This window comes from Hakea prostrata, chromosome 5, assembly GCF_041222555.1.
Source record: "Hakea prostrata isolate BN-2017 chromosome 5, UWA_Hpros_2, whole genome shotgun sequence".
NCBI lineage: Eukaryota > Viridiplantae > Streptophyta > Magnoliopsida > Proteales > Proteaceae > Hakea > Hakea prostrata.
Genome location: NC_142604.1, coordinates 26,393,517 through 26,410,253, shown reverse-complemented (window position 1 = coordinate 26,410,253; position 16,737 = coordinate 26,393,517). Strand labels below are relative to the sequence as shown.

Here is a 16,737-nt window from a genome sequence, read left to right as displayed (position 1 = left end):
CTCATGATTGTTCTTCCCCTACCACAGCTCTGAGTCTTCTCAGGTTTCGTACTCGTTTCTTCTTCTCTATTAAATCTCCCCTGGTTCTTTTTCTCACTCACAAGGAGACGAGTAAAAACTATGGTATAAAATCTTGAGATCACCAAAACAAGATATAATTGCAAAATAAAGTTAAGTTAGTTGGCTGAAATTTCAGTATTTCGGTGAAATTTCAGAAATTTTGACCAAGTCTCAATGAAATTTCAATATTTTCAGGTGACTCTTTGTAATTTTGACATAGTATGTGCATAAATCGTCGAAATTTCACCCAAGCCAAGAAGCTCCCCATTTTGGTTCCATTTGTGGATTCCAATTATCTTGACTCTTTTCTTGCTCAAACCGAGGAAACTCAAGATCCTTGCCAGCAAAGACGTGCTTGACACCAATGGGTTACCTTCAGTATGCTGATGATGCCACATACACAGAGGTGGTGTGGTGGAACCAAAGCGCAATGCAAATCAGGTCTAACGGACATTGAGCAAGGCCATCAAAACAATCAGGTCTAACGGACATTGAGCAAGGCCATCAAAACAACTTCAAGTAGCCTCAGTTTTTGAGTATTTTTTTTGGTTTTGTATTTGCTATGAGTTATGACTTATCAGTTGGTATTCTATAATTTATAAATTGTAATTGAGATTTGACAGCCTCTAGGAAGCTCTACGTATGTCTTATGTGTTTATCATGCACATTTTAATTTAATTTCAATATTTTCATGATTATAAACTGAAATTGCTTCTCATTTATTGTGTCAATTTACACTTCAACCATATTTAGATTTGTGAAAATACAACATCCAATTTGGCTGCACACAACCCAGCATGCGCGAATCAAGAAGATCAATTTTTGTTCTACCATAGTTTAAGATAATCTTGGGAATATGTTTATTGGCCATAAAATAGGTTGTCCACCAAAAACCAAGCCAATCAACCTCAAAACCCACACCAAAACCCAGCATAATCTTGTTCAACGCCGAAATTTCCGCTCGAAATTTCAGTGTCTTGACCTGGTCGAAAAACTGTAACTGAACAAGTTTTCAAACCTTCGTAATAACGGGCTACTTAAGAGAATCTGCTGCAAGGAGGAATGAAGTGTAGCAGGAGGCCCCCTTTCGCAGGAGATTTAGGTTTGTTAAAGTGGGTTGGACCAAGAAAATCCAACTTAAGAAGGCAAAGGGCCAAAATAAAGTAGGGTTGAAAGGTAACAAAACAGGAGGGCTGAGGTAAAGGTAAAGGGTCCCAGGTTGATGGTGAAAGCACCACTTGACAACCGGATATGGAAGAGAATAGAACATCTTCCTCATGTGCATAGGACATAGGGCGGAGACTTTGCTAATATACTCATGCGACAGGTAATGGCCTACAAGGAGCTTATTGGGAAGTGTTAGGAATATGACCCGATTGCCCTCTTAAATTTTGATGATCGCAAAGACATATCAGAAGGCGCTAACAAGTTACTCTTGTGTTAAGATAATCATATGAAACCAATACATGAGAGTCTGTATGTGCAGGTATATCCAGAGAGCAATGAGCATGCACCATACTACACTATTCGAATGGTGCGCAAGACCCAAAATGAGGCATCTAACACCATAGAAGATTTTCACCGTACCAACATGCTCCAAATGCTCAAGATTGACAAAGATCGAGCATTAGAGACCATGCACAAGACTAGGACAAGTGGCCCATTGCAACTGCACATTTTTCATCATCAACCTTTTGTAATCTAAGTGAATGTGCATGAACCATGAAGTACCATTAGGTCAAATTTTATGGGAAAATACATAAAATCTTAGAAGAATCAGTCTTAAAGAGGGGAAGAGGGAGAAAGACACTCACAAGAAGAAGGGAAAAGAAGAGAAGGGGGGGGGGTCACACAAAGCTCAAGCTTTACTTCATTCTTCTCTATTGCTAAAAGTCCGTTCTTTCTATTGCAATGCAAAGGCCTATTTATAACTTGGCTAAAGCTATATAGTAAATAGAAACTAATATCCTACTACTATGAGTAGTAACAATAGAATCTTATTAAAATTAGAAACTACTAGGCTAGTAGGCTTTATACTTCAGTCACATAAAATAACTAAAATAGAAACTAAACTAAGGTCCAAAAAACCCCCAAGAAAAATCTTCTTGTAATCTAATCTTGGGCCCCACAAATCCTCTACAAAATATTCCCATTTCCCACTATGCCAAATAATAGGCCATGACACTGCTCACCTGAGCAGTATTTTGGCCTCCCCTCTTCATGTTTCGAGGTGGGCTTCAATGCTAGTCGAATTAGTTCCTGGCTGCCTGTCTTGCATCAAATCTCCTTCTCTTGGGTGGAAAAAAAACTCGTCCTCAAGTTTCATAGAAAAAGTCAACCTCCACTTAATGTTTTTGTCATAATGCAGTTGAGTGGTGGGTTCTCTATGGCTTGAGTGCAGTGAAACTCAGTAAATTGGCAATCAGGGTCCTCTCCCAAACTTGTTCTACCACTGGATGTGAAAGGAGCTGGAGCACATTTAACTTGATCCACTCTAAGAGCAAGAACAGATTGGAGAGTTAGTGCCTAAATGATCTAGTGTTCGTCCCACTATAACCTCAGGTTGAAGTTGAAGCATATAAAGAAACAAGTGGAGGGTCAAAGGAAGCAAGGAGATTATTCCAGATGCTCACCAAATCTGAAAAAAAATGAGAGGTTATTTGTATTTCTCAGATACCTCCACCCACGTCACCATTCAATATTTCTTGGCCCACAATTGGCCAAACCACCTGGGCGCTAGGCCCAATGAGAATAGGATTGCTTAGCCATGCTTCATAATTGGAAAAACGAGCACCACAGAAATACATGTCGCTCAACCAAAGAAAGATTATGAAGAGCGGCACGAAATGGGCACTAAATACTTTTCAGGAGATCTCCACCATATCACTGGTATAACTATTGAAACCGTGAGCATCAGCATGTAGGTTCCCATTGACCTCTCCGATATCATGCAAGTGGACTCAGATGTTTAGGAACCCCTCATTGATTGCGTGAGGGGTAGGTGTGAGCCAGTGTTGGACCAGCCTGGAGGGAAGCATGACCCAAAGATTGCTCATTATGCAAGGGTTGACGTCGATGCACTTATGGTTGGTCGGGTACACACACAAGAGGACTAGTATTCTAGATGAGAATTGGATGACGGCCCCTCACGACGACAATTTTGAGACTTCACAAGATCTGGATGAGACCCTAGCTCCTAGTCAGACTCAACACGAGGATGATGATGATGGGGATGGCGGGGATAATGATGAGGCCTACAGATGATGAAGACGATGATGGTCGTGGCAGTAGAGGACTTCCAGAGCGTATGGCAGTTCCAGTACGAGAGGCACAGTCAAGCCTGGTCAAATACATCGGGGAGTCACACTTCACATGCCACCTAGGATGTGAAACATGGTGGCATACCTCATCATATGTTCAAGGGCTCCACATCTAGGGGTTAAGCCAAAAGGCCTCATAAACAGTTCCACCCACCGAGCCAAAGGGACTCCGACATGGCAAGCTTAGCAGGCTCGGTGGGATCAATGAGCCTTATGGCAGGAAGAGTGTGGGGTCTGTACCATATGGGGCCTATGGGCCTAGATACAAACATGAGTATCCAGGAAAGGGATAGAAGGGAGTGTATGGTGGAGGATATGCTCAGTCATCTACTAGTTCGAGTGTGTATGGTGAGGCATATGGTGAGTCATCTCCTGACTCGAGCAGTATGTCTGCATATGGATATGGGGATGGAGTAGATGGATCATTTTTGGACTCCATCTATGGATATCCATTAAGGCCACCAGTAATACCAGTAGCAATAGTAGTACCAGTTGCCTACCCCCACTAAAGAGGGACGCAAATGATGACTATCCCACACTGAGCGTCGCCAATAGGAGTTATTTCCCTTACAATACTTCCTATAAGATGGGATGGCTGTTTCATACAAATGATAGTATCTACAGGATGGTAATGTGTAACTACATAAACCACTATAGGCATACAATGACATGGTCTGAGTATGTAACTATTCACAGAGCTCCCAAGGTCAAGGGATGGAGCCACCACAGTGATGTATCTAGGGTTGGACCCCCCCCAAAAAAAAAAAAGGGTCCCAAGCCCAACTGTAAGCCAAGGAAGCTGAATCCATCACAGGGTAGAATGGTCATTCCTACCACTGGATCAGCTATATTGAAGACCAAAGTCCAGTAATTTAGTCTATTTTGAAGAGAGTCATAGAGTTGTAAAGCACTGTTTCCTTTTAAGAAGTCATATTTTAGGATAACTTAAATTAGGAAACTTATATTTCCTTTTGGGTCTAGTTTGTTTGTTATCTAATTAAAATTAGGTAACTTAAGTATGATCACATATCCAAGGGCTGAGATTGCGTAGTAATTAGATAACTTTGTCAGAGTCCAATCTACATTGTGGTGGGGCCCTAGCAATCAGGGTAACCCAGTAGGAGTCTGAGTCTTTTGTTCAGGCTAAAAATAGCTTTTCTAGTGTAAATTTTTTTTTTTTTTTAAAAGAGTTCATTGAATGAAAAAGAGTTTTGAGAAAACAGACTGGTAAAGTCTTAAGGATCCTAGGAGGAGAACCTGCAGCTAGCTTGGTGTTTTGTCTCTTCTACTTTCAAGACATTCACTCACAATTTTCAGCATTCAACTGAAATTCCTGGAGTTCATCATCAACCAAGTAAGTATTAAGCCCCTCCCCTAGCCCTTCCACTCCCCCTTCTGCCCGCAGCCATCCCAGCCCTCTCTCTTAGTTTCAGACCTTGAAACCTCTCCCTTCCCAATGGCAGATCACCCCCACCTCTTTCCCTCACTTTTCCCTAAGCTCTAAGTTATTCCCTAGAGTCCGCAAGTCCCCCTTTTCCTCCCCTTGTTTCTGCGCACCCTTTTCTAGAGTCGCACCAAGCTGAGGATTACATTCCCCAAGCACTCAGCCCTTCTAAGCATTAAAACATCATCTGAAAGTTTTTTGTAACTCATCTTCTTCAGAGAAAAAGTTGCAGAATATTTGAATTTCCAGATTTTTCTAAAACTTATCTATTTATGTCCCAACTTCCCAGATCTATCTTAAACCTTAATAAACCCTTATTAGTAACCTCAAACTACCAAATCAGCAACCCTAGACCACCTACCGGCCCTGGCCGAAACCCTAAACCTTCCAATTAGCTGCTGCAACTTCTATACAGGGTCCTTAAAGTGAACCCTAATTCTGGGATTACATCACGCAGACAGAAGCTACTATAGGTGTGATGTGATTGTAAATTTGTAATTCATTCAAATATTATTATGTTACACATTTATATTGTTTTATGACAGTACTATGGACTTCTACACTTGTACTTGACCATTTGCATATTGAATATTAATCGTAGTCTTTTTTGTAACATTTAAATGAAGATCTTAGTGTTCTCTTGCATCATATCTCTATTTACATTGGTTTAAAATTCATGTTCCAAACTTCTAGTTTTGCCTACATACAACCAAGCATGTGCCGATCAAGAACACCACTTTGGGATAGGTTTCAGGCAAAGTTAACACTGCTAGTGTGTTTATTGAGCTCAAATTGGACAAAAACCAGGCCAGAATGGCACCCAAAACCCACCGAAACTTAAGGTCGAAATCTGAAAAGAAGATTCCAAAATTTCAGCTGCCTTGGTATAGAGTTTAGTGCCATTGGAAAACCAATATGCCATTACAACGGTTAGAAGGAATCTTGATGTGCACAAAAAGAATTTTAGACCCCAAAAAAAGGAAAGAGAAAAAAAAAGATCCCAAAGAAATTCATAATTCTTAGATATAAAACTGTAAAGACAAACATATGGTAGAACACTGGTGCTCAAGATTATGAGCCAACTGCATAAAGAACCCACCCAAATTATTACAACAACCCATATTTCAAGTAAAAAGAAATATCAGAAGCACTGGACTTACGGCTGCAGTTGATGAATAAGTCCGATGATCTTCAAATACAACTTTCAACGAGGACATGTTAATAACAGGCAACTGAAGATTGAACACATCAAATGTCTTTCCCATTTTCTAAATTAGCACAAAAAAAAAAAACTATTAATGATCTGGAGAATTGTTTCAATAGTGAAAATATTTATAAAATTAAAAGGTTCAATATCAATTAAGTAAAATATTTATAAACCCAAGAGAGATGGTTTATGCTCAAAACAGAGAGGTAATGTCAGCCTCATGTTTCCACTTTTCTACGGCTGTTTTTTGTGCAATACAGGAAAGACAGTTTCAATTTTTTTATTTTCCTTTTTGAACTGGAGAGGGCAACAAAAGGGCTATTACCCAGTGTATATCTAACATATGCAGGATCCTGAAAAATATGAGAATATAGCTACTCATAGGATTTCTTAGTCCCTTCTAAAAATAGGAAGTAAACAATAGATTCTAAATAGAACCACAAATCTAATTAAATTCGAATCCTAAAACAGGTTACCGTAATTACTGAACTGGTCATAAATTTGCTATTACAACTCAGAATTGCAAGGTCTTCATATCATTGGATATAAGATATTCTTTTGAGTGACAATAATATTATGCAAATTTGACTTTTTGTTCAAAAATAAGCCCCAAATAAAAGTAATTGAATACCTGAATTCCCTTTAATACATGGCTCCCAATCAACACCATGGTTCAAAAAGTTGGCAAATTTTTCAATTTCTATTAGTTCAAATTCCTTGAGACAAAACATCGAAAACCCAAAACATACAATGTTTCAACTCAAATTTTGCACATTTCATTGCACAACCTCGCTCATTCTGGTCTTAAAGCTGCACTGTTTCATCAAAATTTTTGTTATTTTGGAATTTTGATCATGCCGGCCTTTTGCAGCCTGAAATTCAGTCATCTTGACCTACTCAAGACACCGGAATAGATAAATTTTAGAACCATGATCCATGGTTGTCAAAGCGTCCGCCTAGGCGGCAAAGCGATTTTGGACCCCCATGCTCATCGGCAACAAAATGTGAAGCATAAGCCATACTCAACATCAAGAATCATTGAATCAGTAAATAAGTAAATACCTAGGCGGGCACTTTGACAACCATGGTTTGATGAGATGAACTTATGTTTGTGTTTTTTTTTTTTAATAATTTTTCATAATTATGATTCTTGAATGCTTGTTTTTTTAGATGAATGTGACAATCATGCCATGATCATCACAGAATAATCGAATCGTTGTGAAGCATGACTAGATGGCTCGACTAGGCAACTAGGAGCTAATATGTGTTCAGCTGTTAACTCAGAAACAATATCTTTTGGTACCACAAAAGTAATTATATAGGAGCATCTACAGCTACAAAGGGTGCTCAGCCATAATATGGGTCGTTTCTGTAGCTAAACTTTAGGTCCTATATTTGGGATTTTATTTAGTCACTTGGCATGATTTTGATCTAGTTTAAGAATTTAGTTAGCACTTCAACAGGACCAAATCATTAGCCAGTAGAAAAATTGGGAAAGTTATGGCATATCTAGCATGGTTGTCACAGTGTCTAGGCAAGCAAGGCATCCAACAGGTGGTGGAAATCAAGGCATTGCCTATGCGACAAGGTGGCATTTGGACGCCTAGGTGACGCCTTGACAACCGCAAATTATCAGATGACTGTTATTCTGACTAGATTTTAATTTTATTTAAAATGGTCAATTCATGTCATTTGGCCTGCAGTTCTAGTGACCTGGTAGATTCGCTCCATAATGAATCTTCAAATTTGAACTCTCTGTTATTAAAGGAACTCTATTGCATAACCTTGTATCTCTATTTACTTTAAAGCAATATAGGTGGTTTTTACAATTATAACTGAAAAGACAAATAAAAGAGAGCTAACTATCACCTCAACGATATGAAAAAAGTCTCTCAGGAATAACTCTTGTGTCAAGACAGACTGATGACTACATGCCAGAATTTCCAGCATATGCTTGACTGCAACATCAAATATCCCAAGGAAAGCATACCACCTAACCAAAGATAGATCCAGACAGTTTTAAAATAGGAGAAGAGGTACTATATCTAAACATAGATCGTTAGGGAGTTCAGACAACATACTTGCCAACATGAAAATGAACATGATCTTTGATGAAGCTCCATGAGTTTCCCTTGTAAACAGAAAGAGCACTTCTGTATGTCCGAATTGCATGCTTTCTCTGATGAGATGGCAAGCAAGGAACCACTTCAAATTGCTGACAACATAATAGGCACTAAGAAAAAAAAGTTGACATTAAGGATAACAGATACCTGGTCAGATAAATAGTAACGGTTACCCGCTAGAACAAGATGAAACCCAAATTTACGTAACATTGGAGGACTGGAAAATAAGTAGCAGTAAGATGCCTGCTCCAGCATTACTGCAGTATGTAAAGAAGGTTCCTAAGAGAGAAAATATTGTAAGAAACTTATGATCACATCTCACTTCGTATTCATTCATTTGTAATTTTCTTGTGAATCCAGCATTACCTCGTTGGAAATTCGGAAATAGACACCAGCAGCTTCTTTATACTGTTCCCTGGCCTTGAGCATTTCAACCCACCAAAGTCCACACCTTGTAGCATTTCTCTGACCAATTGACCCAATTTTCTGCACATATTTTTTTAGTTTAATACACGTACATAAGATATATTGATGCATGAAGGCAATATGATTCACTAAAATTAACCCAGTCAATGCCAACCAATTCCATATGTATGAGTGTTCTGAGGCTGGGGATTAGTGCAACAGAAAGGTTGCTCAATTGCAGCCCAGCAGTCACAGGTTTCAGCCAGGAAACAGATTCTCCATGAAGAAGGGGGTAAGGTTGTCTACATTATGACACTCTTTGGACCCTCCAGCAGATGGAGCCTCATGCACTGGGTACAACTTTCACTGTATTACTTCTATCACTTACATGAAATGATTGAATGGTATCCAAGGAGCAATAGAAATCAGTTTGAACTTATTTTTCTAATAGATGAGACATGACTGGTAAAATAATATGAGAAAACTGTATACAACTCCGGGGGGTGGGGGGGGATCCACAACAGGATTGACAACCATGGTGGAAGATCTCACTCTTGAGCGAGATCTTGCCCACCCTGAAAAACCGAGATCTCGACCGAGATGGAGAGATCTCAGTCGAGATATTTTGGCATCAACTCAGTGGCCCATCTTGGTGGGTTTTAGGGTCCCGGTTGGGCTGAAACTTGGTATTTAGTCTATTTAAGGTCTTTTGAATACACTAGTGGCCTTGGATTTGTGAGAAAACAACCCCAAGTATGATTTTTAAGTCTACCTATAGTGTGAAACCTAAATGTTGTAGGATTAGGGAATGCAAAGTTATACAACATGTAATATAGAACATTTAAGGCACATAAATGAAAAGCAAGTATATCTGATACATCAAATAACTTAAATGTTATCAACATTCCACCCATATGAGTATCACAATCTCGACAAGAATAAAATGATAAAATTATGCAACCATTAGAAGTTCTATGTAAATCATTAACACATAAGTTCATAAAACAAGCAGAGAATGATTCATCTTCCTTTGATGTTGTAGATGTGCTAAGAGTAGTTGCAAGTGAAAATCCAGCCAAAATTCACAAAAAATGGGGCAAAAATCGAGAGTTCTAGCGAGATATGGCGAGATCTAAGGCGAGATATGGTGACATATGGCAATACATGGCAAAATATGGCAAGATTTTGAGTGAGATATCCCATTTCTCAATACTCGATCTCTATCTCGTCTCAATTTATGAAAAAAACCGAGATATCTCGCAAGAGCTCCCACCATGTTGACAACATCAGCAAGCAGCCAGAGAAAAAAATCCCAAGGGAGGCCATGAGAGCAGGCCGGGCAGTGCTGCAAGGCCAGTTCTCATATACAAACAACCTGTCCCTGACTCCCTGCCTTAGCTAGCGAATAAGAGATGTTTGGATGAGGACATACCAAAGGCACTTATGCAGCACGTGTAACTTCATTATGGCTAGATGACCAGAATATACATAATCCTTTATATACTCTGTTGTGTTCTTGCTTGAGGCCTGAATTGTTATGTACTACCGTAGTAAGGAAGTAATTACAAAGCTGTTGCCAGAGAAGTAGTTATTGGGGACTTGGAGATGGAAGCAAGCAAGCAAAGCTGCTAGGAAGAATGGAAGCATGATTCCATGCAATTCATGATGCGAAGCACAGATGATTCTGTTTTCTTCTCTACTTTCTTCTATCCACCCCTCCTTTGTTTTCAAACTTTATATGATGATCATCATAGTTTGATTACCCCGAAACCCATTGTTGTTTGTTCTATACTTCTATGACATTTCTCACAGCCCTATTCACATTTCTTAAGTTCTTTCTTGTGTCCATTTAAATCCAGCACCAAACAAACTCCAAACTCATATTTGCAGCCAAAATAGGACCGTATTGTGGCTTGATGTGGATTCTGAAACCTATTCTACATCAGCTTGCTGAAAGAAGCCTCCAAGAAAGAGAAATTCCATTGAAGAAATAAATACTAGTCAATGATGGATATATCCCAGGGCCCACCAGATTGAACTTGCAACCACTGATAATGGCTATAGAGTTGCTAATGCAGCCTTGATTTGAATAGGATCAGCCAAGGGCCAGTCTTCCAAAGTTAAAACAGAACCAGCAAAGGTAGGCGATGTGAAACAGAGCTCACCCCTTGGTCATAACCGTGGGAGGGCCCCAAGGCCACTCCAATGTGGTGCACCTAGTGCTAGCCAAACCCTCTTAGAGGGGTATTTTGGTCATAGCCAGCACTAGATAGTTGCTGGATTTAATCTTCAAAATTTTCTTTTTAGTTTTTCAAAGAGTCTTGAGTAGTTAGAATTCTTGTTTAAGTCAAAGATGAGTTCTTGAGTCCTTGGGAGTTTTCTTTAAAGATGGACTCTTACAAGTCTTTATTTACAAGAAGAGTTCATTTATTGTTGGAGTCATAGTCTAAGGATGGAGCTTTTTAGTAGGCTATAAATAAGTCTATTCTTTGTGTTTTTCTTACGTCTGATTATTTGAAAAAAATTAATTGAGTTCAGGATTGTAGCCTTGTTGAGAGGGCCATGGTTGAGTCAAGGATTGTGATTCTTCTTCAAAGATCAACACCTATATTCTGTCTAGCATTCTTCTTCCAGAACTACGACAGCTCTATGAGTAAACAACCCTCAGCCCCCTTTTCCTTCATTCTACCCTCATCACAGCACCTCCCCTTCCCATTGCCTTCAATCACAGCAATCCTTGCACCCTCCCCCCACCTCCCTAACCCATCGCAAGGGGCCCCCTGCCTGCGCAAGACCCTCAACCCCTCCCCCTTGCTGTCACATCGCTGCCAGCAGCAACCCCAACCCCCTACAGCGCCTAAAACTCTTCCCCAGCCCCTTGCAATCCTTCGCCCTCCCCCATCTTTCCCCTACCCTGCTGCCCTTATTTCCCTCTCTTTTCTTCATTGCAAAGCCCCCCCCTCCCCCAGTTTTGGCTTGCGGCAGAATTACAAGAAAGGAAAAAAAACAGGCAAAATAAAGAAAAAGAAAGATTAAAGATTGCCCAAGATCTTGATAATTTCTTTCTTTCCTTCAGAGATCAAGCCCATGGTAACCTAAAACCCTCCAAAGATTAAACCCACCCCCCAAATTTCCTTTCAACCCTTGCATGATTCTGGATATCTAAAATCCCATGGGAATTTGTTAAAACCTTAACTTTTCCCTATCATCCCATTTAGTTTTGTTAATCCAAATCTTGACGAAACTCTATCCATTTAGACCCCAATTTTATCTCCTTGTCCATCCCCATATTTAACAATATTATCCATCCCATCCAGGTTTGATAGTTATTTGCTGGTTCAAAAGAAGATTATCATGGGAAACCCTTAATTTTAGGGAAACCATCCTAGAAACCCCAACCGTAAAATTGGGTTTCCATCAGTAGGATTCAGTCAGTCTCCCCCCCCCCCCCCTTTTTTTTGGGTGGAGGGTTGTGGGTCTGAGCTTGGATTAAGGGTTTTAAATGTACCACCTTAGGGATATTCTGACAGTGGCTGTTGAGTCCAAAGTTTTAAGGACAGTTGAGGGATAATAAGACATAAACATCAAGGATTGAAGGGGGTCTTTTTGGAGGATTTGAAAGAGAGGGGGTTCTTCCCTTAACATTAAAAACTGATGACAAGAACTACAGAAAAGTTGCAGGTTTAATGAAAGCTTGGACTGTCTCCAGGTCATGGTTTAAGCTTTCAGTCTTGAAACAGATCCTGGCAAACCAAAAACCCAAGATCTCCGCCGGGATTTGGTAAAAATCCCACTCAACATGAGTGAACTCAAGAGCCCATCTCAATAGGTTTTAAGGTTCATGTTGGGCTGAAATTTGGTATTCAGCCTATTTTAAACCTAAATAAAGTGATGGCCTTAGACTTGATAGAAAAATATAAATAACTATAAAAAAAAAAATGCATGTGAGTTCCAGCTCGACCCTACTTTGAAACCGAAATGTTGAAGGAATGAACATGCAAACTTAAAAAACATAAAATACACAAACATCAGCATTTGATATAAATGAAAACATTAAGCTTTAAAGTGGTATGATACTTCAAATATATACAATTCTACATGATTCCACAGGAAACAATGACATGGTTATCAAAGCGTCCGCCTAGGCAGCAAAGCGGTTTTTGAACCGCTTAACTAACGAGCTGATTTCTTGCCGCTTTTTTGCTTAGGCACTACCGCTTTGCCGCCTTTTGCGCCATATTGCCGCCTAGAAGCTAAAGCAACCGCTTTTTTTACATTTTGTAATTAATGCATATTATTATTATTTTTTTAATCATAATTTATTCTACAATGCCGTATATAAATTTAAATATCTGAGCCATTTCGGAATCGAGGCCCAATTTGCAAATGAACTCCGAGGCTCAAAGTGCCGTCCACAACCAGAATGTGAAGCATTTGCCATATTCAACATTGATAATCAATGAATCATTAAATAAATAATGATTAAAAGAATTTCAAAATTGGCCAGAAAACTCCATTTTTGGCCGGAATTAGGCCGGAATTTGTTGGGGATTCAACATAGCAACATCAGCAACTCATCTACAACAACAAATTCAAGCAAATTTGTAGTGATTCAAGCCTATTTCAAGGGAGCTTCAAGAAATGTAAGATTTTCCCCCAAATTTGATTTTTTTCAAATACAAGGTTCTACAATGATTGTATGAGTGCGATATAAATATATGTTGATGGTCAAGCTTTGATCTACACTTTCATGGAAAATATTTTAATTTTCTATTATTATTATTATTTATTTTTTTTTTTGAATTTTCGTATTTAGAAAATATATTATCTAAAAAATTAAAATTAAAGATTATAAATAAATACTTATGATATGAATGAGATTATTATTTATGTTAAACTACATTTAGAGGGCTACAATTTCATGTATTAATATTTTGATTATCATGCTTGCTGTATTTATTTTTATTTTTTTATTTAAATAATTATGAAAAATAATATTTTATTAAAAAATTATCTTTTTTTCTTTTAAATGATGCTTATATTATGTACTTTATTTTAAAAATACAAGCATGTCTTATTGAGCGTTGTATATATGTTATCTTAGAACAAAGTTTGTGTTTTATTGTTTTATAAGATATTTTTACATAAAATAATTATAAAAAATAATATGTTATTAAAAATTTATCTGTTTTTTTTTTAAATGATGCTCATATTATGTAGTTTATTTTAAAATACTAACATGTTTGTTTGAGCAATGTATATATGTTATCTTAGAACAAAGTGTGTATTTTGTTGTTTTATAAATTGTTTTTACATGTTTTTATGTATCTAAAAATTATTCTAATGATTATTTGGGAATATTCATGATTCATGTATACATTTCAAACTTTCATTGCTGTACATTTGAATCTTAAATGGCAACTAGTGGGAGTGGCGGCACTGGTAGTGGGACTCAGGACATTGCTTGGCAACATAGGGATCCACTGACTGCTGACAAGAAGAAATCCCGATGCAAGTATTGCCTCAAGATTTTGAATTATGGTGGTTCAACCAGATTAAAGCAACATTTGGCTGGTGGTTATAAAGATGTTGCCAAGTGTCCCAGGGTTCCTTTTGAAGTGCAAAAAGCAATTGCAGCAACTTTAAGGGGAGGGAAACAAAAAAAGGAAGAGATGGCACAAAAGAAAAGGGAATTTGAGGATACAGTGCTATCTAGACCTACTCTTGATGTTGATGAGGAGTCAAGCGATGATGAAGAGAGGAGGAGGGTTATGGGTGTTGAGTCACGAGCCGAATGGAGACAGATGAAGGCTGCAATGGAAGCTAGCAGACAGTCCTTACATGCTAATAGTGTGAGACAATATGAACAAACAAGGGGAGCAGGTGGTTCGGGGTCAGGGGCATCCATGCCACCTAGACATAGTTTTCAGGGAACTGAGACTGAGAGGACCGAAAGGAGGAGGAAGACTAGACATTATGATTCCACATTTGACCAAGACCCCTCCCTCTTCAACCAACAAGACATCTATCAAAGAAGCATTCCCTATATGTTTGTTGGAGGTAGAGAAGGCAGTAGGGAGGAGGAAGCTAGGTTATCAAAGCAAATTCATGCTCTATAACAACATTGCACCCAATGTAGCCAAAACACCATACTATCAGGGGATGATCAATGCAGTTGCTAGGGCAGGTGTAGGGGTTAAAGGCCCAACAGCTTGGGAAGTAATGAATAAATATTTTTACCCAAGGTAAAGCAGGAGGTGAATGAATACATTGGTTCATTAAAGGAAAAATGGAGTACATATGGTGTTACTGTGATGGCTGATGGATGGACTGGTCCTACTAAACAGTCCATCATTAATTTCATGGTGAGCTGCTATGGAAAGACATTCTTCCTCAAGTCAGTGGATGCCTCAGATAAGATCAAAGATGCTAACTACCTTTACAAGCTTCTTAGGGAGGTGGTCCTCAAGGTAGGGCCAAAGAATGTTGTTCAAATTGTCACAGATAATGGTGCTAACTTCAAAAAAGCTGGTGAAATGTTGATGAGGAAGAAGAGCAGCAGGATCCACCTCTTTTGGACACCATGTGCTACTCATTCGATTGATCTTATGTTGAAGGACTTGGGGAAAAGAAAGTCAATCAATATTGTGGTTGAGAGGGCTAGAAGGGTAAGTAATTTTATTTATAACCATGGTTATGTGCTGAAGATGATGAGGAACCACTGTAAGGGTGATCTAGTCAGACCTGGATTGACTAGATTCGCCACCAACTATGTAGCTCTGAAAAGCTTCCAGAAGAAAGTGGTGGGTCTTCGGCACATGTTTGCAAGTGAGGAGTGGTTTGGTTTGCATGGATCTAGCCATTCTGATGCAGTACTAGCCCAACAAACCATTGCTGATGATTCCTTTTGGAGGCAGCTGAATAGAACACTGGGCATTATAGAGCCTATTGTGTTTGTTTTAAGGATGGTGGATTCGGAGAAGAAGCCCACAATGCCCCACATATATGCTGCCCTCCAGCAAATGAAAGAGTTGGTTAGAGCTGCTGCCCCTAGCACCTTCAAATCCTACGAGAGGATCATCGATAATAGATGGGAGATGCACTTGATGCATCCTTGTTAGAAATGATTTTGTGTTATATAATGGAAGGATCGTTATCTTGTTAATTGACTATTTCATATAGGCCCTTGGAAATCTTTGAATTCTCAAAAGAGACCCCTGTATATATACAAAATTACAATTAAACCCCTGGTCTGGTTTGGTGCATGATTTCGGTTCAATGGTTCAATGGTTGTAAAAGGCTGTTTATGTGGTGGATTCAAAAAACTAAGGGACGATGGCTGGAAAAAAAACCTCTGGTTTTCGACAATAGTGGCAGAACCAAGAGGTGGTGCTGCTCTGGTGGGTAAAACTATGAGTTGCAAGGGGTCGTGAGAGGGTTACAGGTGAGTTGTAGGTGAGTTACAGGTGGTCTGGGAGGCCAAACAACTAGTTTCAGGTTTGCGATGGTGTTCGGCTGCAGGTGGTGTAGTAGCAGCGGCAGTGGAAGACGATAAATTGATGCAATGGTGATCAGCGATGGTGGTTTCAGGTGCAAAGGTGGTTTCAGCAGCTGTTGTTGAATCTGGTTTCAGGTCTGCGATGGTGTTCAGTTGTAGGTGGTGTAGCAGCAGCGGTAATGGAAGACAAAGAATTGATGTGATTGTGGTTTCAGTAGATTTCTCTCTTGTTTTTCTTCCCCAATCGAACTTAAGCTCTGAGATCATGTAAGAAACACAAATATGGTATAATGTCTTAAAAATCAATGTGATCTCAAGCCCTCTATTCATAACAAAGTGGAAAGAAAACTATTACATAAATACCCTTACTTGGACAACAAGAAATAGAAGATTACATGAACAAAAACTCTAATGGAGTTGAACTCCTAATAGAACTCAACCAACAAGTTACCCTGCTCACAGATCTTGGAAGGACTGGTCCTTATTCAATTAAGGCTATGCTATCAATGCATAATTATTACAGTTCCTGACTTGAAACCCATTCTTGGAGTTCCAAAATCATGAAACTTCATAACATTGAATCCACCCATCCAAATCCCTTCAAAACATGGAGGAAATAACCTAGCCAGTAAACCACAGAGTCAATTTCATGTTTCAGCCTGTTCTGACCACGCTTGACC

The 16,737-nt window shown here is 39.0% G+C and overlaps 1 protein-coding gene across 4 annotated transcripts in view; it reads right to left on the bottom strand.

The window, feature by feature from the left end:
- Positions 1-16,737, bottom strand: part of LOC149015760 (Tetratricopeptide repeat (TPR)-like superfamily protein) — a 101,551-nt gene that overhangs the window by 55,927 nt on the left and 28,887 nt on the right. For all 4 annotated transcript variants that reach the window (XM_089155380.1, XM_089155379.1, XM_089155381.1 and 1 more), the window contains 5 exons: positions 8,521-8,640; positions 8,302-8,433; positions 8,113-8,210; positions 7,901-8,024; positions 5,985-6,092 (listed from right to left, as the gene is read on the bottom strand). In XM_089155380.1, coding sequence (XP_089011506.1) covers positions 5,985-6,092; positions 7,901-8,024; positions 8,113-8,210; positions 8,302-8,433; positions 8,521-8,640 — 582 coding nt within the window. The remainder of the gene's footprint in view (positions 1-5,984; positions 6,093-7,900; positions 8,025-8,112; positions 8,211-8,301; positions 8,434-8,520; positions 8,641-16,737) is intronic.